General features: G+C 41.8%; 1 protein-coding gene across 2 annotated transcripts in view; it reads right to left on the bottom strand.

Annotated features, from left to right (window-relative positions):
• Positions 1–24,575, bottom strand: part of MOK (MOK protein kinase) — a 969,382-nt gene that overhangs the window by 349,070 nt on the left and 595,737 nt on the right. For both annotated transcript variants that reach the window (XM_044074537.1, XM_044074539.1), the window contains one exon: positions 6,596–6,697. In XM_044074537.1, coding sequence (XP_043930472.1) covers positions 6,596–6,697 — 102 coding nt within the window. The remainder of the gene's footprint in view (positions 1–6,595; positions 6,698–24,575) is intronic.

The raw sequence follows: 24,575 nt of genomic DNA, 5'->3' as shown, positions 1-24,575 counted from the left end.
CGGTTTAACTGGGGCAGGAGGCAAAGAATCAGGATTCAGGGAAGCCTCTGCAAAAACATCTTCCACCACCTGCAGAACCGGAGGTATAGCTAAAGGCCTATGCTGGGGTAAAAACAAAAATTCCCTAAGCCTCTTCCTGGAATCAGAGAAATCTTGGCCTTCCCATTTAAAATGCTCCCTCATGGAATGCAGAGTCTCTGAAAATGAAAAATCCTCAGGAGGAGAAGCTGAAGGAGTAGAATCATCCACATCAGAATCAGAAAAAGGAGGATACTCCTGCAAGTCTTCAGCCGAAGACTCAGAAGCCTCCGAACAGTGCTCAAAACTCTCAAACTCAGGTTCCACCCTAGGCCTCTTATCAGGAGGGGGCATAGAACCTCTAATCATAGTAATCAAATCCTCTGCCATTTTAAGCATATGTTTCTTAGGCAAAGACCCTGAAGCACTAGGAGAAACCCCCACTGAAGCTAAACTTGGCCTGCCTCTCAAAGAAGCCTTGGAAACAGAAGGGGAGGCTCTAACCACCTTAGGAAGAGAGGGAAGAACAGCCACCTGAGAAGCCCCCTCAGCCTGGCCTACTTCCTGAGAGGATACATCCTGTAACAATAAAGTCTCTCCCTGAGACTCCAAAGAAACACCTGGCAGAACCTCCGGCTCCACTGAGCCCTCTAAAGAACCGACGTCAGGGACTGTCGGTTCTTCCACTCTAGGCTTTGTTGCTTTGTCCTTGCGCTTTTTGGCCGAAGCGGGCGTCGGAGTATCCGACGGCATTTTATAATTACAACGCTTCCCAAAAACTAACCTGGCACAGTCTAACCTTCTCTTAATAGTGCGTTTGTTAAATCTAGCACAAGAGCGGCATCCAACAACGTCGTGCTCAGGCCCTAAACAAGGTATACACAAAGTATGGTAATCCCTATGAGGTATCTGTTTCCCACAAGAAATACAGTTATTCACTTTTTCTGACATCCGGTTAAATACTGAGGCAAGAAAAAACCAAAATATTCCCCAACGGGGTACTTAGCCAACTTTGATTCGGTCTGAAACTCTGACTTCAGAAATTTTCAGAACGCCAACCTGCACTCGCAAAATTGCTTCTGCATCGGACCATGCGGCAAAAAAGACTGAGGATATGACGTCGGTCATGCGCATTAGTACCCTGACGTACTGACGTCAGTCTAATGCGCCCTGACCGACGTCAGCCATATACTTTGGTATTCGGGCCGACTGGACAGCGGACTACCCAATAGTTAGGACTGCAGCAATGTGGAATGAAGAACATCAAACACACACGCAGGTTTACTACCACAGTCTTGAAGCCCACAATTCCAAGACCAGGAGGCAAGTTCAGTAGTTCAATATTGTGGTCTTCAGCATTTTGTCCTTTCAGTCTTATGGTCCCAGGATTTTGGGTTTCAAGATTGTGATAGTAAGTCTCACACACACACACACACACACACACACACACACACAACTTTTTTTCTTCTTTAGTCTTCTCTCTCCTTTATAATAATCTCTAACTTCCCAATTACATTTTAAACTCAATGCTCTACACTCCCTGAAAATCTAAAACCATCCATAAAGCAAACATGCCCACACATCTAAATGAGATACCTCTCCCTTCTAGATCCCTATCACTCTACATACCCCACCACTGGTACCTTTTCTTATTTTTCTTAATGTATCTCGTACAACCTGTTAAATTAAAAAAAAACCCTCACCTTTCATTTATATCCATTCATTATTCAAGAACCTGCTTATTTCCTTTATAAACAATTTGCCTACTTCATAACTTTCACCATAACTTTTATCTAGGATCTAACTGCTCCCTGAGGGCATTCATATTAGACCTTTTTTATGGATAAAAAGCTTAGATCTGCAAAAAATATTTACACTGCTTAATTCCTGGTTCAGCCCTAACACTTACCCATCCATAAACTCTGTACCTGGTAGTCTACTCAATGAGATGAATATGAAGTCAAATTAAAGTTTGGAGTACTAACTTACGTACATAGCCAAGAATCTCTCGAAGCTCTTGCTCATTTATAGCTTCCTTCTACAACTGTAAGACAGATCAGTTTAATTACTATTAGACTAAAAGAAGATAATGCACTCACATTGGGATGCATGTAGATCATGCATCTGAGCATGCCTGCAAGTTGCTTCCTCACCTGGCTTGCAGAACTTAAACTATAGATATGGACAATGTTAATTATAAAGTTCATGTGCAACTGAATTTTACTATTTCTTTTTGTTGTAATTATCTCATCACTTAAAGTGGGCTTTCTGATACTATAACACATATATTTTTTTAGTTTAGTGGAACTGTATATATTAAGTTTAATAAACTTGCATTTGTATACACTGTATGTTGACCAGCTGTCCAATTACTTCCTGATTCTGTGTCATTTGATGCTACTTTCTGATAAGGCAATTGTAAGGGCAAACAGCTTTTAGTTGGTAGGCATGTTTTTGGTAGTCCGTAACAGGGTTCAAAACAATGTGACACGGAGTATATTACAATCAGTCAATCAGATAATAAATCAATACATAACTAAATACAGTTATTTTTAAGAAAAAGGTAACAAAAGCAGAATGGAAAAGAATAAGATTCCTAATAAAGTGCATAATGCTTGTTATATGGTCTAATAACAGACTTAAATAGTTGTTTACCATGGGATGATAATATTTGGAAAGAGAAATGTGGGCATATTCATATGTTATACACTGAATGGATTAGTGATGGAATGAAAACTGTTGGAATAATACCTGAATCTGTGAAAATCAAGATGTGATGAAGATGAGGATTAAGATGTGTAGCTGATGACAGCATGTAATAAGGATGAGAATGAATGAAAATGATGAAGACGATCAATGCATTAAATTGACATTAATGATGATGTTAAAGATAAAGATGCAATGAAGATGATGATGGTGAAGATACAAACAAGATACAGAATGTGTTAATGTACATTTCTTTCCTTAACTACTCTACCTGATACTGCAGTATTTTGGTAATTTCAAACAAATATTAATGAATATTAAAGGCACGTTCAGCACTGTAATGCTTTATTTTCTCTCTTTTCAGTAAAAGCTTTTTTTTCTTTCTCTACCTGACAAGTTTACAATTCAGTTCATGCCTAGTTCAAAATACTATCTCAAAAACAAACTAAGAACTTCAACTGATTTAAATATTATAAATAACTACAAAATGCCAGAACTTGCTATAAACATTAAATGGGCAGACATACATTCATTGTGCTACTACCACACCATACAACACCACAGACTCTATATTACTTTCTTTAAAAAATTATATTTTATATGTATGTATATATATATATATATATATATATATATATATATATATATATAGATATATACATACATATATACAATATATATATATATATATATATATATATATATATATATATATATATATATATATATATATATATCTATACATATATATATATATATATACACACATATACGTGGGTCGCTATCGGATTACCAAAATTTCAAAACTGTGATCATCATACGTCTGAGACCATATGATCGAAGTTTTGAAACTTCAAACATTTTGAATGGAGATCGTTGTACAGTGCAAAATGGGAAATTTACCATTTCCCCTCACTGTAGTCCGACCTCAGAGTTGGTATATTTAATTAGCAGGGGGTGTGGGGGTGCAGGGTGGCTTGCCCCCTTGCAAAAACGTAAAAAAAAAAAATTTGTTTTATTTTTTTCGCTGTATGATGTTCAAAGTTTTGAAACTTCCGTAATCCGATAGGGATCCATTGATATATATATATATATATATATATATATATATATACACACACACACACACACACACACACACACACACACACACACACACACACACACACACACACACACAGTGGATATAAAAAGTATACACACCCTTGTTAACATGCCAGGTTTTTGTGCTATAAAAAATGGGACCACAATAAATAATTTCAAAACGTTTCCCGCCTTTAATGTGACCTATAACCTGTACAATTCAATTGAAAAACAAACAAATCTGTTAGGGGGAAAAAATATAAAAAATAAAAAACATACAATAAGCTGGCTGCATACATGTGCACACCCTTAACCTAATACTTTGTTGAAGCACCTTTTGATTTAATTACAACATTCAGTGCTCTTGGGTACACACCTGCCATCAATTAAAGAGACTCTGGTTAACCCCAAATAAAGTTCAGCTGTTCTACTAGGATTTTCCTGACATTTACTCAATTGCCTGCTACAGCAAAAGCCATGGTTCGCAGAGAGCTTACAAAACATCAAAGGGATCCCATTGTTGAAAGGTATTGGTCAGGAGAAGGGTATAAAAAAATTTCCACAGCATTGGATATACCATGGAACACAGTGAAGACAGTCATCAAAAAGTGGAGAAAATATGGGACAATAGTGATGTTGCAAAGAACTGGACATCCCTCCAAAATCGATGAAAAGACCAGATGAAAACTGGTCAGGGAGGTTGCCAAGAGACCTACAGTAACACTGAAGAAGTTGCAGGAATTTCTAGCAAGTACTGGTTGTGTACTACATGTGACAACAATCTCCTGTATTCTCCATATGTCTGGACTATGGGGTAGGTTTGCAAGACGGAAGTCTTTTCTTACACAGAAAAACATCCAGGCTGAGCTAAAATTTGCAAATCAATACATAAAGTCTGCCAAAAGCATGTGGGAAAATGTGTTATGGTCTGATGAGACCAAGGTTGAACTTTTTGGCCACAATTCCAAAAGGTACATTTGGCGCAAAAACAACACTTCGCATCACCAAAAGAACACCATCCCCACTGTGAAGCATGGTTGTGGCAGTACCATGCTTTGGGGTTGCTTTTCTTCAGCTGGAACTGGGCTTTAGTCAAGGAGGGGAGAATTATGAACAGTTCCAAATACCAATCACTTTTGGCCCAAAACCTTCAGGCATCTGCTAGAAAGCTGAAGATGAAGAGTAATTTCACCTTTCAACATGACAACGACCCCAAGCATACATCCAAATCAACAAAAGAATGGCTTCACAAGAAGAAAATTAAAGTTTTGGAATGGCCCAGCCAGAGCCCAGACCTAAATCCAATAGAAAATCTGCGGGGTAGCCTGAAGAGGGCTGTGCAAAAGAGACGCCCACCCAATCTGACAGATTTGAAGGGCTTTTGCAAGGAAGAGTGGGCAAATATTGCCAAGTCAAGATGTGCCATGCTGACAGACTCATACCCAAGAAGACTGAATGCTGTAATTAAATCAAAAGATGGTTCAACAAAGTATATTAGTTTAAGGGTGTGCGCACTTATGCAACCAGCTTATTGCACGTTTTTTATTTTTTATATTTTTTTCCCTTAACAGATTTGTTTTCTAACTGAATTGTACAGGTTATAGGTCACATTAAAGGTGGAAAAAGTGTACTTAAATGAAAGACAACAGGCCACAAGATGGCAAAACTCTGTCTTCACCTTTCTCAACACCTCCACTGGCGTTCCCCAAGGTTCCATACTTGGACCAATCCTCTTTAGCATATTCATAAACAAATTCCAATCATCACTACCACTAGGGACAGTCATTCAGTTCATCACACAAAACTCCTTGGAGTTATTATAGATGAACACATGAAATTTGATATCCACGTACAACACAACATCCGCAAAACACATTCCAAGCTTGGTACCCTGTATAGACACAACGGTTTCTTAAACCTATCCACACCCTTGCCACAACATACCTATTTTTCCCTCTCTCCTTTATGACGCCCCCTTTTTACTAACATTCATACCTCTGCTAAAAGCAAACTTGAAACTTGATATAATAAAATCGCAACCAACTCCAAATATTCTACCCACCACTGCATTGCTCTCAAATCTGTGAAATGGCTAGAGCTTCCTAATTACATTTCCTATCTAGAACTAAATACTGCTCACAAAATCCTTTTAAAACCCCAAGACTGTCCTGCTCTTAGCTCTACCTTCAACTATTACCTTCCCAACAGGCCACTCAGATCAGGAGACCAGCAACTATTACAAATTCACAAACCAAACCTCCCTCCCGGTCAGCTTCTCTACTCTTACTCTGTAGCCAAAACTTGGAATACTTTACCTCTTCCCATCAGATCAACTCAAAAACTTTACTCATTTCAAGTCTTCCCTTCATACCCACCTCTCATCTAGCTGGATTTGCAATTGTACCAAGCCCCCTAGACTTCACGTAATCTTCTATTATCTCCAGTCATTTCAATTACTGGTAAAATAGTAGTTCTATTTTTTGGTAAAATAATCTCTCTGAAATGACAGCAGATACTTCTATTACTTATTTAAACCCTTAAGGTCAGCAATGTACTCATTTGTACACTTTCTACTTATTTTCCATTTCATGTTAATTGTTCTTTGACTTTTTATTCTGTGTGAATTTTGTTTTTAGTAGAATTGAATATTGTATCATTGAACTGTAAATCTTAAATGTAAAAGTTTATGCCATGGAGCTTTTCTCCCTGGGCCTCAACTGAAAATGGGCTCTCTTAGGCCCAGTGGACTTTCCTGGTAAACAAAAAGCAAATAAATAAATAAACTTACTGTTTGAACTTGCTGAGAGTTTTTGAATCTGGTGTACCCAGTATATCATGGATTTTCGAAATCTGGTCCACTTCATTTAGTCCAGGAAAGAGGGGTTGAAAGCTGTGAAAGTTCATTTTATAAAATTAAACTCCATATTGTGATATAAATGTATTCATGCATTAATAACATCATGTAAAATAATATGCAAAATAAGAGTTATACAGTAATATGCAAAATAAGAGTTATAGCTTCTAGATACTAAATGCAGACATAATTATGCATCACCCTTACTTCTTTCCTTTTCTGACTTTTTCACCCTTTAAGGCACAGCAATTTAGGCTATAAGTTATAAATAAGAATTAAACAGATAGAAAAATAATGCCTGCAGATAAACAAGTGTAGACACGTTTGGTTTCTACAGTGAAACTATAAACAGGAATATAGCAAAAACATGAATGACAGACCTAATTACAAATTAGTCCATTTTCGTTGTGTTTATAGACAGAAGCGGGGACACATTTGGACCAACTAAGAAGTTGTCAAATGAATCAAGAAAATTGTAAATCTAGCTGCAGATGATGGCTGGATGGGCTTCCCAATCATTAGGGATTGACAGCATGGAAAAATGCAGCCGCTGCAGTGGGCCCTCTTGAAGGTCAAATAATACAGTGAGTACATACATATATGTTGTGTCTAATTTTGAAGGCCTTCTACTGTGGGTAACGGTTTGAAAGAAAACTAAGCAGTAAAAATTTTAAAAGTAGTAGGTTGGTGGATGAAGCAGAAGATAGGTAAAGACACACTATCTACTTATAGAACTTTGACAAGCTGATACTAGAACACAGTTCTGCTCTGCAGAAGGGCATTGTGTACTGAAATGGCAAAAACATATGCCATGATCAAGGAAAATATCAGACATGCACAATGCCCATGGAAAAATGAAGATATAACTCAAAAGGATGTGTAAGAAGGGCCAGATTAGTTGTAAATTAACTACATGAGGCAACATGGAATTCCACTTTACCCAAATATGGCCTATTCTACTTGGCAGAATATGTCTGTTGAATTAAAGACCTTCTGGCTGCTTCAATCACATCTGTGACCCCCACAAGAAAGTCTGAAGAAAACGTGGGGTCTAAAGGAGCAGCCACAGTCAGAGGTGGAGTCATCTGTCACACCTGAGGGGGTTTCCTTGGCTTGTATCAAGATTCTGTTAGAGGGATGACCCAGTCTACAACCTGCTGCCAGACTCACACTGCCTCAGTGTACAGGACTATGAGTGTATGCCACCCTACCTTCACATGTACTACACCATGGTTTGATTATCTGTCCATAACAGGAGGGGTTCTAGTGTCATCTCTCCTTCAAAGCCTGAAGAGTGAGAAACACTGGTCTTAGCTCTAACAGATTTATGTGAAGCCTCTGTTTATTGGGTTCCTTCTTCCCTGCACTATGTAGGAACATCCAGAATGGCTTCTCAAAGCATTAACAGTAAATATTTCAAACAGAGACTGCAATGAGTTTATCAGGAGGAGCCGTAACCCCACAATGAAAAATAATGGGTAGATTCTACCATTAAAGAGCCTGGTGACATGATCTAAAATTAACAGAAAGCCCACTAAGGCATTACAACTCACCAGCCAATGACACTTCACCATCCACTGAAGCACTAACAGTGGAATATAAGTGAAAAGGAACAGTAAAGGTGGCAGCTGCCACAATGCCCAGGAAAGCATAAGTATATTTTGCTTCCGCGTACCTTTGTGCCCTTATCTAGAATGCTAAAGCTTTTAATTTATTGCCCCTTCAGTGGGCAACAATGACCCATAACAGGTAGTATCCAAACATGCCAAATCAAGGGAATCCACTGAAATGAAACCAGAAAGTACTTCTCCCAAATTATGGCCACAGCCCTAAAACTAAAGCAGAATCTAGGTAGGGAACACAGGGTATGTTAATGACCCTGCTAGAATGATGTCAGTCAAGTAATAGAATACAAGATGTCTCTTCTTATGCAAAGGCTCTGCTACTAAGCTAAAGAAAAAAAGAAGTTATGTACTCACCATAACATGCCATGTGTGTTGTCCATCTTCACCTTCATTCTTACCAGGATGGGTTCGGATCCGATCTTCGGATCCGACTTGGCCTTTATACACAAGCTCGAGGTCTTCCACTAGCTCGTGGTTAAACCCTATCCCAGCATGCACCAGGAAAGCTTCCCAGATCTTGTTTGCAGTTATAATAACAGTAAGAAAAATAAGGGCAGTTTAATAATTCAGATAGCAATAAAGAAGGCCAGACAATAATGATATCCAATTGTACCAGCTCAGTCTTCCAGGAGTAAAAATGGCCGAGGGAAGGAGGGTGGGATGTAAGAATGAAGGCGAAGATGGACAACACACATGGAGCATTATGGTGAGTACATAACTTCTTTATGTGTTGTTGTCCTATCTCGTCTTTATTCTTACCAGGATGAGACAGCATCCCTAGCACCATCTTTCTTGGGTGGTTCAGGGGAGAATATTCTTCAGAATCATGGAACCAAAGGAGGCCCTGTTCCTGGAGGCCAAATCGACTTTGTAATGACTGATAAAGGTATGTGGTGTTGTCCATGTTGCCGCAGCACAAATGGTATCAATTGGAAGTCTAGCCAGAAAGGCAGAAGATGTTGCAATGGCTCTTGTAGAGTGGGCTTTGACTCTATTGGGGAGATTTCTGTTTTGAGATTTATAGATGAAGGTTATGCAATCTGAAAGCCATTTTAAAAGTGTCACCTTAGAGACTGGAGTACCTTTCTTTGAATCTGAAAAAGATATAGATAGCTGGTCAGATTTTCTCAAGTTCTTTGTCCTGCATAAGTAGAAACGTAATTGTCTATGCACATCCAGTTGATGTAACATGTATTCTGTCTTATTTTCATAATTTGGGTAAAAGACTGGTAGTTCTATAGATTGGTTCAAACTTGACTCTGAACATACTTTTGGCAAAAAAGAGGGGTTCGTTCGTAAGGAAACCCTGTCTCTGTGAAAAAGCAGTAAGGGGGCTTTATTGACAAGGCTTGCAGCTCTGACACTCTCCTAGCAGAGGTAATAGCTATCAAAATAATAGTTTTCCATGTCAAAAATTTGAGTTTGCAAGAAGATATGGCTCAAAAGGGGGCAAAATTAAATGAGATAGGACGAAATTTAAGTCCCATGGTGCTGGGGGGTGGGGTCTCTGACAGGTGGTAGTAGTAATAAAGTATCTTTGAGAAACGTCTTGCATAGCCTATGAGATATTACGCTGAGGCCAGATTCACCAATATGAAAACTAGAAATCACTGTTAGTTGAACTCTAATAGTAGCTGCAGGTCCACCCTTGTTGAATAATTTTGCCAGGAATTCTAGAATGGAATTGACTGGAGCAGTAAAGGTATTGATGTGATTATGAGAAGCCCATATTGAAAATCTTTTCCACTTACTTCTATATATCTTTATTGTTCAAACTTTATGGGAAGAAATTAGAATGTATTTCACTGATGAAGAAATGTTGGAATCAGAGCAGCCAAGCTGTCAATCTGAGGGTCTGGAGGAAGGGATGGAGCATTCCTGATGCATGAGTCAGAAGGACTGGAACTGGGTCCAGAATCCAAGGCTCCTCCCGAAGATGAGGCCATAGGAAGGAAAAACAGATTTGATGAGGCCAGTATTGGACGATGAGTATCAAGTCCCCTCCCAAGCAACTGACTTTCTGAAGAACTTTGGGTATTAGTGGAAAGGGAGGAAAAGCATAGAGGAGACCCAAGGGCCGATCATGAGCAAGTGCATCCCTTGATGATTCCCCCGGAGAGGGGATAAGGGCAAAGTAATTGATGAATTTGGCATTCATGGATGTCATAAAAAGGTTGAAGCAAGGCTGGCTCCTGTTGCAGAAAATGTTTTCTGCTACTTCCTGTTTTATGGACCACTCATGAGGCAACAGAATTGCTCTGCTGAGATTGCCTGCTAGCACGCTGGATTTCCCAGGGATGTGCATAGCTATCAGAAAATAATGGGAAGAAGTCGCTCACTGCCATACTCTCAGGACCTCTCAACAAAGGGGGTAGGACCTGGTTCTTCCCTTGTTTGTTTATGTACCATACAACTGACATGTTGTCTGTCTGTATTTGCTATAGTTCCCAGCAGAAGAAAGTCCTGGAATGCTTGCAATGCTAGAAGCACTGCTCTCAACTCTAGGACACTGATGTGCAAATGGGCCTTGTGATCCTGCCAGGTGCCTTGGACTGTCTTTTCCAGATAATGCCCCCCCAATCTGAGAGGCATCCATGGTCACTGTGACCAGTGGTTGGGGAAGTACAAATGGTAGGCCTAGCATCACATGGGTGGAGTAAACCCACCAGCAAAGGTCTTTTTTGCAAGTTTGTGTTATCATTATTTTGTGGGACATTGGCAATTCCTGCATCGACCACTGAATGGACAGTAACCACTGTAGAATTCTCATGTGCAGACGTGCTAAAAGATCAGCGTTATTGCTGCTGCCATGGTCCCCAAAACTTTTAGCAGTATTCTTGCTTGTGCTTTCTTCTTTGAAAGAAGACTTAACACCTGACGTCGCAGGACTTGAAGTCTTTCTGGAGGAAGTCTGGCCATCATGTTTTTTTAATCCAATTTTGCTCCTATAAATATGACATGCTGAGAAGGCCACAAATTTCTCGTAGTTTATTGTAATTCCTAGTTGATAGCAGAGCTGCAAGGTGGTGTCTTTTGCTTTTAGTAGTAGATGCTCGGTGGTGGTGGTTAGGAGCCAGTCATCTAAGTATGGAAACACCCGGAATCCTAGGAGTCTCAGGTGAGCCGCAACTACTGCCATACATTTGGTGAACACTCTGGGGGCTGTAGTGAGACCAAAGGGCAGAGCTCAAAACTGGTAGTGACTGGCTCCCAGCCAAAAGCGCAGGTGTCTCCTGGATCGCCTGTCCATTTTTATGTGGTAGTACGCATCCTGGAGGTCTATCGAGCACATCCAATTGTCTTGTCCGAGAAAAGGATGTATTGACTGCAGTGTTACCATCCAGAACTTGGACTTTTTTACTGATTTGTTGAGACTGCTGAGATCCAGAATTGATCTCCAGTCCCCTGTTTTCTTTGGAACTAAAAACAATGTTGAGTAAGTTGCGGATCCTAATTGGTCTACGGGGACTTGTTTGAATGATGACTTTTTTGTCTAGCAACTTTTGAATTCCTAACGTTTCCTGTTCCCTTTGTCTAGATGGAACATCTGGGATCTTTTTCATTTTTGGGATGTGGCAGGAAAAGGGGATGGAGTAACCTCTGGATATGATGCTTTGTACCCATATGTCTTTTGTTATTTGTTGCCAGGCCTCTGGGTACAAAGATAAGCGGCCCCCAACTGCCACCAGAGATGGACAGGTGGGTCACCTTTCAGGAGCGCTGAAAGGGCTTACCAAAGTGATTCTCTGTCACTCTGATTCTGTGGACCCCCTCTGACATGTGGATGGCATCCTCCATTACCACTTCCCCCTATGACTCTGGGGAAAGGTTCACCACGTGTGTCCTGAAATGCTCCCTGAGATTTTCAAAACCACATTTTTCCACTTCCCTTCTGACCTTTGGGATATGGTCTGGTAGGTAGGGAAAAATGGACTCCAATGGCAGACAGAGTCTTTCCTTCTTGCTCACACCAGGTCAGTGTGTCTTTGACTTTGGGCCCAAACACAGAAGAGACATCGAATGGGGCATTCACAAAGGAAGATTTAAAGGGTTTCACAAAATCAAACAAGTGCATACAAGAATGTTTCCTTAGGGAAATTCATGAACCCGCTGCTCTACTCACTCCATCCGCTGCATAAGAGATCAGTCTCATGGAGGAGTTGACAACTGAATTTAAGGTAGAGAGCTGTGAGGAAAACTTTATCGGAAACCCCTTCAGCTACCTTGGAGAATATCTCCTAACTCTTTCAGGTGGTTTCTCTGCAATCTAGTAAAATGGGTTAGGTAATTCAGTGATCTGAGGGCAAAAGCCACTGAAGAAAAAATGCGCTTTCCATATCTGTCCATCGTACGAGACTCCTTGTTCAGCGGATGAACAAAAGAAGATGTCTCTGAGAGTTCCTTCTTGGTGGCTGCCGCCAACACCATAGCATCTACTGGGACTCCTTCAGTTAGAAAAGGTTTGTCTGCTGGGGATGTGATAAACTTATTTGGCCTCCAAGGAATAGGTTCCACTGAATCTGGAGACTCCCACACCTTCCAAGAATCTTAGTCCATAAGCTCGTCAAAAGGTAGAGACACCAAGTGGAGGAAGGATGTGATCCAAAGGTCTTCGGTATACGGATTCCTATGCCAAAGGGTTAGTGGACTTCCAACTGCCTCTCTGCTTAAGTATTTCTAGGATGTCTCCAAAGAAGGCATCATCAGGAGGTGACCATGGGCACCCTTCAGCTTCATCGAGGCCCGTATCAGAGGTGATGGACTCTTCTGGAGAGTCTAAGTGCTTCCTCTTGCACAGTCTCTTCCAAGGGACCATTTCTGAGGGGTACTCCGGGGAGGTTTCAGAAGAGTGCGGGGTGCCCTGTGTGGCATCATGAGGTCTAGGATCTCTGCATCCCTGTGGAAGTGGGGAAATAGAGGCAGACACTAGTGCATTTGTGGGAAGAACATTCGGAGATGACAGCAGAACTGCATGTGGAGACAGTACTCTCCTCATTACCTGAAAAGCCCCTGTCCCTGATCCAAGAAAGTCCCTGGATCCGAAGAGATCTAGGGAATTCCCGGAATCAAGGACGATGGACCGAGGCTGATGTAGGAGCCGAGCCCACCCAAGCTGATGCCCTGAGAGACAAAGCCAGATCTGACAACTGTCAGACCCGACTCGTTCCCCAGACTCGACTGGAGAATGTCAACCCCTAGAGTCCTCAAGTTCTGATGGAGCCGAGGACATTGGAGAAATGGTTGGATCCAAAGATCCTAAAATAGGTCTAAGATCTGAAGGTTCCACTATTATCAGTTCCGGACATTCCGGCTCTGAAGTTTGTGGTCGGATCGGAGGAGGAATCAGCGCAGAAGAGGAGGATGTGGTCGGATCCGAAGCCCTCTGGGTTGGATCCGATAACAACTTGGCCAGTGCTGGTGTCCTTAATAGCCACTGTACCACTCAATCCATGGCGTCATCGGATACGCTCATGGAAGACCGAGTTGAGGGGACTGGAGACTTGGTAGGCCGTAAAATGGGTGACCTTAGGGTCAGAGAGAATAGCTCCAAGACTGGGGACTAGCTCCAAATCTCAAATTCCATTGGCACCGAAAAAGCTGGCACCTGGGCTGTAGATTTGTCAGATCCGATAGACTTCGGATCTGGTGTGGAAGTTTTTGTGATCTTTTTTGATGGCTCCGATGGAGCACTGGAAGAGAGAGATCTCTTCTCAGACTTATCAGATTTTGCAGAAGGAGATTTGTTAGATTTGTGTAAACCTGGACCTTCTTGTATTGCCTCTGAGAAGGGGGGGGGGTCTTAACAGTCCTTTCAATATTAATTTGTTTTTCCTCTCCAGGAGTGCTCTGTGGCTAAAGGAATGACAGATAGAGCAAGACTCCTGGAGATGGACAGCTCCTAGACAACAGACACAAATTGTGTGTCTATCAGTCAACAACATTTTATGTCCAGATTTCTTGCATTTTTTAAAACCAAACTCCTTAGAAGACATTGTAACAAAGGACAGAGCTAGTTAGAGAAGCTATATATATATATATATATATATATATATATATATATATATATATATATATTTTAAAGAACTGAAGGGAGGGCAAAGCCCTCTAACTTAAATGAGCTATGCCTGGGAGACGGAAAAGGATATGGAAGGAAAAAGCTCTCTAACTTAAATGGACTAAGGGGATAGCAGTCCTAACTGAAACAAACTATTTGACTAGAAAAAACAAGCAGAAGGGAAACAAGAACCAGAGAGAGAGCTCTCTAACTTAAGCGGGCTAAATAAACTTTTAAAGAAAGGGCTGATAAGGAAAACAAGGCCAAATTGAAAGATGATGGCAGCAGGAAAAAAACACAAAATGGGGAAGTACACTAAGCAATACTGAAAGCTATTAATTTTAAACAATTAACAATGGAAATAAGCAACTTTTATGCAGTAGAGAAAAGTAGAAATGTTATACTTAGCCAGAGCTAGCAGAATGAGCACCCAATCTTATTTAGCGACAAACGAGATCTGGGGAGCTTTCCTTTTGTATGCTGGAATAGGGTTTAGCCACGAGCTAGTGGAAGACGTCGAGCTTGTATATAAAGGCCAAGTCGGATCCAAGGATCAGATCTGAACCCATCCTGGTAAGAATGAAGGTGAGATAGGGCAACAACACATCACATAGTTAAACATTTTGTGGATACAGGTGAAACAAGATGACAGTCTTTTGTATTGAAAGTGAAGTTGTCTCACAGGAAACTAACGGAACCTCTTGTTCAGACCTCAGACAATGATGTGCCAAATGGTGCCCATCATGTTTAATGACATGACCCCTTAACAATCATCACACATAATTTGATATACTAGTTGTAATCAGTGAAGTTGCTGAGGCCCGAGAAGGGACAGAACCACCCATGCCTTCAAAATAAGGAAGGGGCAGGAAGAGAACCCTCTGTCTCCTAAGAATCTTCACCAGTGGAGCTGAGTGGGGCAATAGTGCTTTGCATGTCCTCTTCTTCTTGTGAAGGGTTTCTCTTCTGTTTTTTTCTTTTTTTTGGGGGGGGGGGTAGTGAGCTTGGAAGGAAATCATGACATAATATCAAGGCTTACCTCTCTAAGCATTAAAATAGTAAAAAAAATATCAAATGTTATAAAGTCAAATGAGATGTCCTAACATAAAATGTGTAAGGATAAACTGAATTTTTTGGTGGCACACAGTGTACTCTTCACACCTTTACTACTTAAACATTCCCGTTCACAGAAAATGGAATACTTTTCCAGAATTAACTTTTCCCCAAAGCTATGCAACTACAAAGGTAGAAGCATTTAAGTTATGGGGTTTTACAGGATATAACCCAACAAGTAAGAGGTACCCTATAAAATAATTATTTACAAGTTTTAGGTCAGATAATCTAAATTAGAGGCTATGTAGTTACCATAACTTGGCATCTGTGTTGTCCATTTTCATTCTTCCTCACAAATGGGTCTAGGATCCGATCCTTGGATCCTACTCAGCCACATTTACAAGACTTAGGATCTGAATCTCAAGCTCCTCCCTCTGTCCATAATGCTCTGTCCCATCCCTAATTCCTCGGATTGAGTTTGCTGCCTTTCCACCCACTGTGTTATAAAAGGCAAAACAGACACAAGAAAGGACTGAGGCTCAAACCAGGAATGTGATGGTTCCAATATCATCCAAAAATCCTTCTAGGAAGGACAAGACCGGGGAATGGTTGCGAGGGAAGGTGAGGAAGAATGAAAATGACAACACAGGTGCCAAGTTATGGTAAGTATATAACTTCTAAATCTGATATCCTTTCCATTCTTCCTCAGAAATGGGTCAGAGTCCCGAGCTACTTAACTCTCGGGAGACCCTCAAGGAAGGCATGCCAGAGCACTGTCAAACCAAAGGAAGCTCTGTTTGTGGAGACAATGTCTAATTTGCAATGTATAACAAAGGTACAAGTCTTTGAACCAAGTAGCTGTAGTGTAGATATCATCATTGGAAGTTCTTGAGGAGAAGGCAGAGGAAGTAGCCATAGATCTAGTGGAGTGTGCTCTAGGAGGATTAGGCAACTCCAAACCCTTTTGAGAATAAATCAGTGAGATACAATTGGTAATCCATTTGGCCAGAGTAATTTTGGATACTATCAGAAACAACTCGGAGTCAAGTATATCTTGTTTTATTACAAAACACTCTGGCGCCTCGGCTTATACTAAGCCTTCAAGGAGTAAATTTACAATGTTACTAATTCATTTTTATACTCACTGACATCAAATAAAACATTTAATCAATCAATCAAACAAACTATTCAATTTATCTAAAAACATACATATAAACAATTTCATTTAAAAACACATCTTTATATATAGAGTGTTTTGTAATAAAACAAGATATACTTGACTACGAGTTGTTTCTGATCATATCTACTCAGCGTTTGTTGTATATTGGATAATTTTGGATACTGCCTGACCCAAGTGGTTATGGGAAAAGGATACAAACATCTGATCAGACTCCCTGTATGGTTTTGTTCTGTGAAGATAAAAACGTAATTGTCTGTGGGCATCAAGAAAGTGCAGCATATATTCACCTTTATTTGTAAAGCCTGGAAATAAAACTGGTAATTGTAGAAACTGGTTAATGTTATTCTCTGTGGCCACTCTAGGCAAAAGGAAGGGTTGATTCATAGAGATACTTTATCCCTATGGAAATAATGTAAGGAGGCCTAGCAGATAAGGCCTGGAGTTCAATTATTTTTGCTTAACTGTTAGCTACCAAAAATATTGTTTTCCAAGAAAAAAACTTCATGTCACATTTGTCCACCAGTTCAAAAGGTTTCAGAGTTAATCCCTGAAGGACCACTGCCAAATCCCAATGAGGAAAGGAATCCTTTAGTGGAGGTCTAAGGAGGAAAATTCTCTTCATGAAAGCTTTGCATAATCTGGAAGATGTCAGAGAAAGTAATTCATTTCCAGCAAGGACATTGGATATGGCTGCTAACTGAAGTTTAATAGTAAAAAAGCTAGCCATTTCCTTAAAAAGAGTAGCGAGAGAAAAGAAGAATATCTGAAGTAGGTGCTGAAAGGAGATCAATATTCTGCTTGGAAGCCCATAAGGAAAATCTTTTCCATTTGCTTCTGTAAACTTTCTTGGTGGAGGGCTTCTGGGAGGCCAAGATAATATAACGAACTGGGAAAGTGAGCTTGGATGGTCTTACTATCCCTGCAAGTGGAGAAACCATATGGTCAATTGGAGGGCATGGAGATTGGGATGTTGAATTCCCAATGGATGACATAAGAGATACTGAGTGGGTTCTAGTATCCATGGAGGATAATTCAAGTGAGACCAGAAGAAGGGGAAGGGTGGAAGGTTGGTATAATGGTTAAGGTGTTTGCCTTACAGACACAAGGTACACAGTTTGATTCTCACAGGGGGTAACTGACTAGGCTTAAAATTGCCCACAAGGGCAGTTAGCCTAGTACTAATCTATGAACCTCTATGAACCTAATACCTGTTGAGGCCAGAAAGGGGCAACAAGGATGACTGAGCTCTTCAGCCTGCATGCCTTCTATAGAAACTCTGAGATCAGCAGAAGAGGGGGGTAAGTACAGAGGAGACAGGGGGGAGGGGGATCATGAATCAGAATATCCCTCAATGACTCCCCGGAGGGGGGAATTAGAACAAAGTACTTGCTGCACTTGTTGCTGAGGGGAGAGGCAAATAGGTCACAGCAAGGCTGGCCCCAACAGCTGAAGATCATATTTGCTACTGTTTGATTGAGGGACCATTCATGAGAAATCAGGATGGACCTGCTGAGTTTGTCCGCCAGTGCATTGGTTTGCCTGGTAGGTGTGTTGCAATAAGAAATTGGTCTGAAGAGATCACCCATTCTCAGACCCTCATGGCCTCTCAGCACAATAGGTACGAACGTGTTCCTTGTTTGTTGATGTCCCAGACTACTGACATATTGTCCATATGGACTGCAACAGTCCCTAGAGGAAGAATGTCCTGAAAGACTTGCAGCGTTAATAGGACTGTTCTCATCTCCAAGATACCACGTGCCTTGGACCAACTTTCACATGAAATGCTCCCTCAACCCCAGTTGGGAAGTTTCCGTGGTCACTGTGGCTATTGGGGGAGGAAGACAGAATGGTCTGCCCAGAAACAGGACATCTGACTGGATCCATCATCAAACATGACATTCGCAAATTGGGGTGAGTTTTATGGGAAATGATAGAGGCTGGTAAAGAATGGACCACTGTATTACCAGTGTCCATTGAAGGATTCACATAAAGAATCTTGCTAGAGGAACTAAAAGAATGGCAGCTGACACTGACCCAAGATATTGTAACACTAGTTTTGCTGGAGGGGATGGACAAGACAGTAAGTCCTGCTCCTGGTTTCTCAAATATGTGATATGACGAAGAGGTAATGATGCCACATGAGTCATAATATCCGGCTGAGTTCCTATAAATTCCAGAATCTCTATAGGAGTCAGCTTCAATTTGGCAAGATTTAATGTAATGCCTAGGGAGCTGGAGATCTGAAGCAAGTAATCCCTGGTTTGTAGCAGTTGATGCCTGGTTGGGGCAGTGAGGAGCCAATCGTCAAGACTGGAAAATAGCTGGAATCCTTTGAGCCTCAAGTCATCCGCCACAACTGCTGTGCATTTGGTGAACACCCGGGAGGTGTGGTGAGTCCAAAGGGCAATGCTCTAAACTGATGGTGACTGGCTCCCAGCTAAAATCGCAGTTGTCTCCTGGAGTGCCTGTCCATCTTGATGTGATAGCACACATCCTGGAGCTCTATAGAGCACATCCAATCATCCTCACACAGAAGAGGCAGGATGGACTGAACTGTAACCATTCGGAACTTTGACTTCTTTACATATTGATCCAAACTGCTTAGATCCAGATTTGGTCTTAGGTCCCCTGTTTTCTTTAACACTAAAAAGAAGCAGGAGTAAGTTCCAAATCCTATCTGTTCGAGTGGGACTTCCTGGATGACTCTTTTTTTTGTAGCAGCATTTGAACTTCTTGAGCTGCGTGTTCCCTCTGACTGGGTGGAACATCAGGGAGTTTCTTCCTTTGGACAGGAGCTGTAATAGAAAAGGGTATGTAGTAACCTCTGGATATGATTTTTAGCACCATACATTTTTTGTGACATTTGTCCAGATGTCCAGGCGCAAGAAGAAATGACCCCTGACAGCTTCCAGATTTGGACAGTCAGGCAACACTTTAGGAGCGCTGGTAGGGCCTATCTGAGAAGGAGTCTCTGAAACCTTGGTCTTGTGGACACCCTCTGCCTCTGGGGTGATTTCTGCCACTGAAATCTCCTCCTCTGCCTCTGGAGGAAGTGCCCCTGCATGAGTCTTGAAAAGGTCCCTGAGATTTTCAAAACCGCATTTTCGTCCCATTTTGCTGGTTTCTAGAGAACGTTCGTTGAGGGGTAAAAAACTTGATTCTAATGGCCGACAGGGTCTTTCCCTCCTGCTCGCTGATGGTGAATGTATCGTTCACTGATGGCCTGAACAAGGAGGATCCATCAAAGGGGGCATTAACAAAGGACGCTTTGAAGGGTTTCACAAAGTTGCACATCCTCATCCAGGCATGTTTCCTAATGTCTGAAGCACCCTCTGCTGTGTGGGAGATTAGCCTCATCAATGAACTGGGAATAGAAGAAAGAGTAACCAACTGAGGAGAAACCTTTTTGAGATCCTCCACAGACATGGACTCAGTGAGAGAATTTGAAAGCTCTTTGATCAAATCTCTCTAAGTGAGTAAAATGTGCCAGGTAATTTATCAACCTCACTGTAAAGGTGGCTGAGGCATAGATGCGCTTTCTAAATCTGTCCATCAATCTGGTGGATGGACAGAGGAGCTCTTCACAGTTAGCTCCTCCTTAGTGGCTGCTGCCACAACTATGGCATCAACGGGGACACCCTGACTCCAGTGGAGTTTGTCTGAAGAAGGAACTAAGAATTTGTCTGGGCATTTGGGAATGGACTCAACAGTGTCTGGTTCCTTGCAAGCCTGGAGGGAAACTAGATCAATAAATCCATCCACTGGGGGGGGGAGGGGGTTCACCCAAGATGTAGATGGGCCAGCCCCGAAAGGCTCCAGGAACACTGACTCCTCAAATGAAGGAATTTGGGAAGATCAGCTGCACTTCTGCTTGAGGATTTCCAGGATGTCCACAAAGGAGACATCGTCTGGTGGCAATCAGGGGGATCCTCCTCCCTCATCAAAATCAGTGTCTCCCATGACAGACTCCATAGGAGAATCTATGTGCCTCCTCTTGTATGTTTTCTTCTGCAGTACCTTCTCCATGGGGTGTTTGGGGGAAGTGTTGGAAGAAGGGGGAATCCCTCTGGGGAATAAGTGTGGAGGCTTCTTGTAGTTGGCTGACCTTGAGGAGCAGAAATGATTGGCTCAGAGCTTGGACCTGATGAGGGGTGAGGGGGTAAGATCCAAGATATGACAGGATGGGTCTCTATGCAAAAATGAGGCCCTTTCTACTACCTGAAAGGCTGATGGACCCAGGAATATCTGTTGCCCCCTCCTTAGAGCTGAGGCTGCTGAGGATGGGAAGTCAGGGGCGATCCCAGATCCGAGCCCTTTAGAGACAGAACTGGACCCAAGCTGTCAATAGACGAGGCACCTAGGGAAAGGGATGAATATGATAAAGTAGGAGCTGAACCCAACCCCTCGGACCAGACACCAACTTCCAGGATGCAAGACCTGCTCTGATCTGAAGGTATTGGAGTAGGGCTGGTCATGGAAACCATTGGATTCCAGGAAGAGAGCTTTCTCGGATCTAACGACGACTCTCTTGGGGAACTTGGATCCTGGAACTCCAAGACCACAGTTGGATCGGAGAAGGAGACAGTATTGGCTGGGCAAGTGCACTCACGGATCTGAGACAGGATGGAGTTGGCAGGACCACCATCTGGATCTGAACTCTGAGAAATCTCTGCATCATCCTGTCCATATCTTCCTCAGTCATGCTCCTAGAGGATCTGGATGAAGGGCTGGAATGCTTCATAGGGGTTTCAAACAAATTTGAGGGTACAGCCAGAGAAACAGCCTTTAACACAAATTCTGGTGACTGGCTCCTAGCTGTCACATCCATGGGTCTGGGATCTGAGTAGGAGGTAGATGATATGGGAGAGCTGGTGATGGTTATCATGCCTGCTGGATCCAAAGAGACCTGTGGATCTGAGAGAAGTGGAACTGTCTTAATATTCAAAAAGATCGGATCCAAAGTCTTTCTAAGTTTTTCAGGAGGCTCTGGTGAACCCCTTGGAGACTTCTGTAATGCTCGTTTCTTTAAGTCTGTGCTGCCATAATAAGATTTAGAGGGGATTTGAGCCCAAGGTGAAGATGAAGAAGAGGCTGGTAGAAAGCCCTTTAATATTAGCTTATTGCACCAGCTGGATATGGCCTTGGGGTTAAAAGTGGTATATATCTCACAGACTGACTTCAGATGCTCAGGCCCCAGGCAGTAAGCACACTTCTTGTGGGCATCCGAATTGGGATCTTATGCCTACAAGAAGTTGTTGTTGTTGTTGTTGTTGTGTCTTTTGGCTTTTCCCGGTTAGGGGTCGCCACAGCGGAATTCCGGTCCTCTAATGATTGGCAGTAGATTTTTACATGCCGAGTTGCCAGCCCTGACGCACAACCTTCAGCAAAGGTACGCCCATTCAAGCACTTCTCCACACAGAAGACGCTTTAGTTGAGAATCGAACAGGACAACGTCTTACTGTGAGGCGACAACACTACCGCAGCACCACCACCGCTATGTCCACAAGAAGTGCATTTCTTAAAACCGGTGGCCTTTTCAGACATGTCTACAACACCAATAAAGAACTGTACCACAAAAAAAAACACATTTTAAGAAATAAGAGCATATTATACCATGACCCCCCCAAAACGTGCATGCTGATTGGCCAGCGTGCCCGTTGTAAATCGAGTTATACTAATGGAAAAAGGTCCGGTCGCCCAGACTTTTTTCCATTAGTATAACTCGGTTTAAAACACTGTCTCGCTATGTTAAATGGGTTTAACATAGCAAGACAGCTTTAAAATAAGCAACGGAGATCTCCGTTGCTTATTTTAAAGCTGTCTCGCTATGTTAAACCTATTTAACATAGCGAGACAGTGTTTTAAAAAAAAAAGCAACGGAGAAAGCAAGATCTCCGTTGCTTTTTTAGTGTTTCGCTATGTTAAATGAGTTTAACATAGCGAGACAGTTTTAAAATAAGCAACGGAGATGTCCGTTGCTTATTTTAAAACTGTCTCGCTATGTTAAACTCATTTAACATAGCGAAACACTAAAAAGCAACGGAGATCTTGCTTTCTCCGTTGCTTGCTCACAGCTCTGATGTACTGCGCAGGCGCGCAGTACATCAGAACTGCCGCGGATGCCAGACATCTGCGGAAGGGCAGTAAACAGGCATTATACTATGCCATTATTTAAGAAAAGTAATAGTTTCTTTTCTTAAATAATGTCATATAATAGCAATAACCACTTCTGGGTGTGGGTAATGCTAAATTTACCACGGTTGGCTTTGTTTGGTCCCTCGGCCCTCGGGACCAAACCACGCCAACCGTGGGTAAATTTAGCATTACCCACACCCAGGCGTGGGTTATTGCTATAATAACTACATGCTCTACCTGGAGTCCACACTTACACAGAGCTAGCAAAAACAATTTAAACATACTCCTAAAACATAGAAAAGATTTTTTTATACTAATAAGGGTGATAAAGATATAAGATGTGCCAAACAGGCACTAAAGGAAGAAAAAGCACACCCTAATGCCATTGACTTCCTATATATCAAAAACAGAGAGGAGGAGAGAAGAAAACAGTAACTACAATATTTAAACAGTAAAAAAAAAAACAAAAAAAAAACTAAGAACAGATAATCCAAAGCTAATAAGTTTATAGAAACAAATCACTCTCCCTGCTTGAGATCAGATCTGCGTTTTAACATGATGGTGGCAAATGAGATCTTGGGAGTTGGGGATGGGACAGAGCATTGTGGGTAGAGGTAGGAGCTTGAGATTCAGCTCCTAAGTCTCATAAATGCAGCTGAGTCAGATCTGAGGATCGGATCCTAAACCCATTCATGAGAAAGAATGAGAAAGACAACATTAGATATGGTTTTATACTGTTTTAATCTTTAATTTTTTGGTATTTTATCGCTCAAGAAAAGGGAAATCAAATTTGTCATGATTCCACTAAGAAGGCCTAGACGAATAGAAAGTTAGTGAGGTGTCATAAATATCTTCCACAGTGGTCAGTGTCTGGTTTTACCTTTTTTGCCCTCAATCAACGCCATGGCTCACTTTTCTGCATCCAACTGGCTAATGGGGGAGGGGCAACAGCAGGCCCACTGTTTCCCTAGACAAGATGGCAACCCTACAGCCCATCTGTACTCGAGAGAACTTTATCAGCCTATTCATTCTCCTTGGAGGCAAGTCATCTGTGAGGTAGAGGGTTGTCCTACCAGTCATATGAGTCCCGTCACTCAACCTAAACCCACCAGGTAAGGACTGATGGTTTTGTATATGCTGCCGCTGCTCTAGGTAGTCTGAAGGAGTGCTTCCAAAAGCAGCTACATGCACTCTTGGCTTACAAGGAGCACAAGTCACTGACCCAACAACTGCTACATGAAAATGCCTCAGTAATTCTAGGGTCAGTTATTTATCAGGCCACACTGCCTCCTTCACCTAGAATTGCCAAGCTGGCAGTGGTATTTCTCTCCTGCCTGATGTATCTTTGCAGATCTTCCACTAAGTTCCGGAAAGCCACTCCAAAGAGGATCATGTTCAAGAAGGAAGCATTCAGAATAGTCCACCACAGCTCATACTTAAAGGAGGAGTGGCTGAGAAATGCTGTTTAGTTTAAACTAATCCCTGAGCCTGTTGTCCTAGCAACAGCAATAGGACAGTCAAAATTACACTGAACCTTGTAAAAGTTCACTAAGGAGGCCAGCCTAGCACAGGGGAATAGACAGTATGGTACTCGATTCATCAAGGCGTGCCCCTGTGTAGACCAAATGATATGATAAGAATATATCTGTTTAATCTGAACATCTTCCTCAGTCAGCATGCATCACAGGCTAATTCCCAAATAGTTAACCTCCCTATCAGGTGGTAAGAACAGAAAAGACATCCAAGAGGAAAAGGTTCAGAGGGCTTAGTCGTGATGTAGCAAAGTACCAAAGAAAACTCAAATCCTGAAATCACGGTGCAAACAATATACTTGGTGAAGGTGTGAACTCATCTCAATGAAGGCAC

This window comes from Protopterus annectens, chromosome 6.part0 (assembly GCF_019279795.1).
Source record: "Protopterus annectens isolate FY-2018-M chromosome 6.part0, PAN1.0, whole genome shotgun sequence".
Lineage (NCBI taxonomy): Eukaryota > Metazoa > Chordata > Ceratodontiformes > Protopteridae > Protopterus > Protopterus annectens.
The sequence above is the reverse complement of the archived record's forward strand: the minus strand, read 5'-3'. Positions and strand labels throughout refer to the sequence as shown.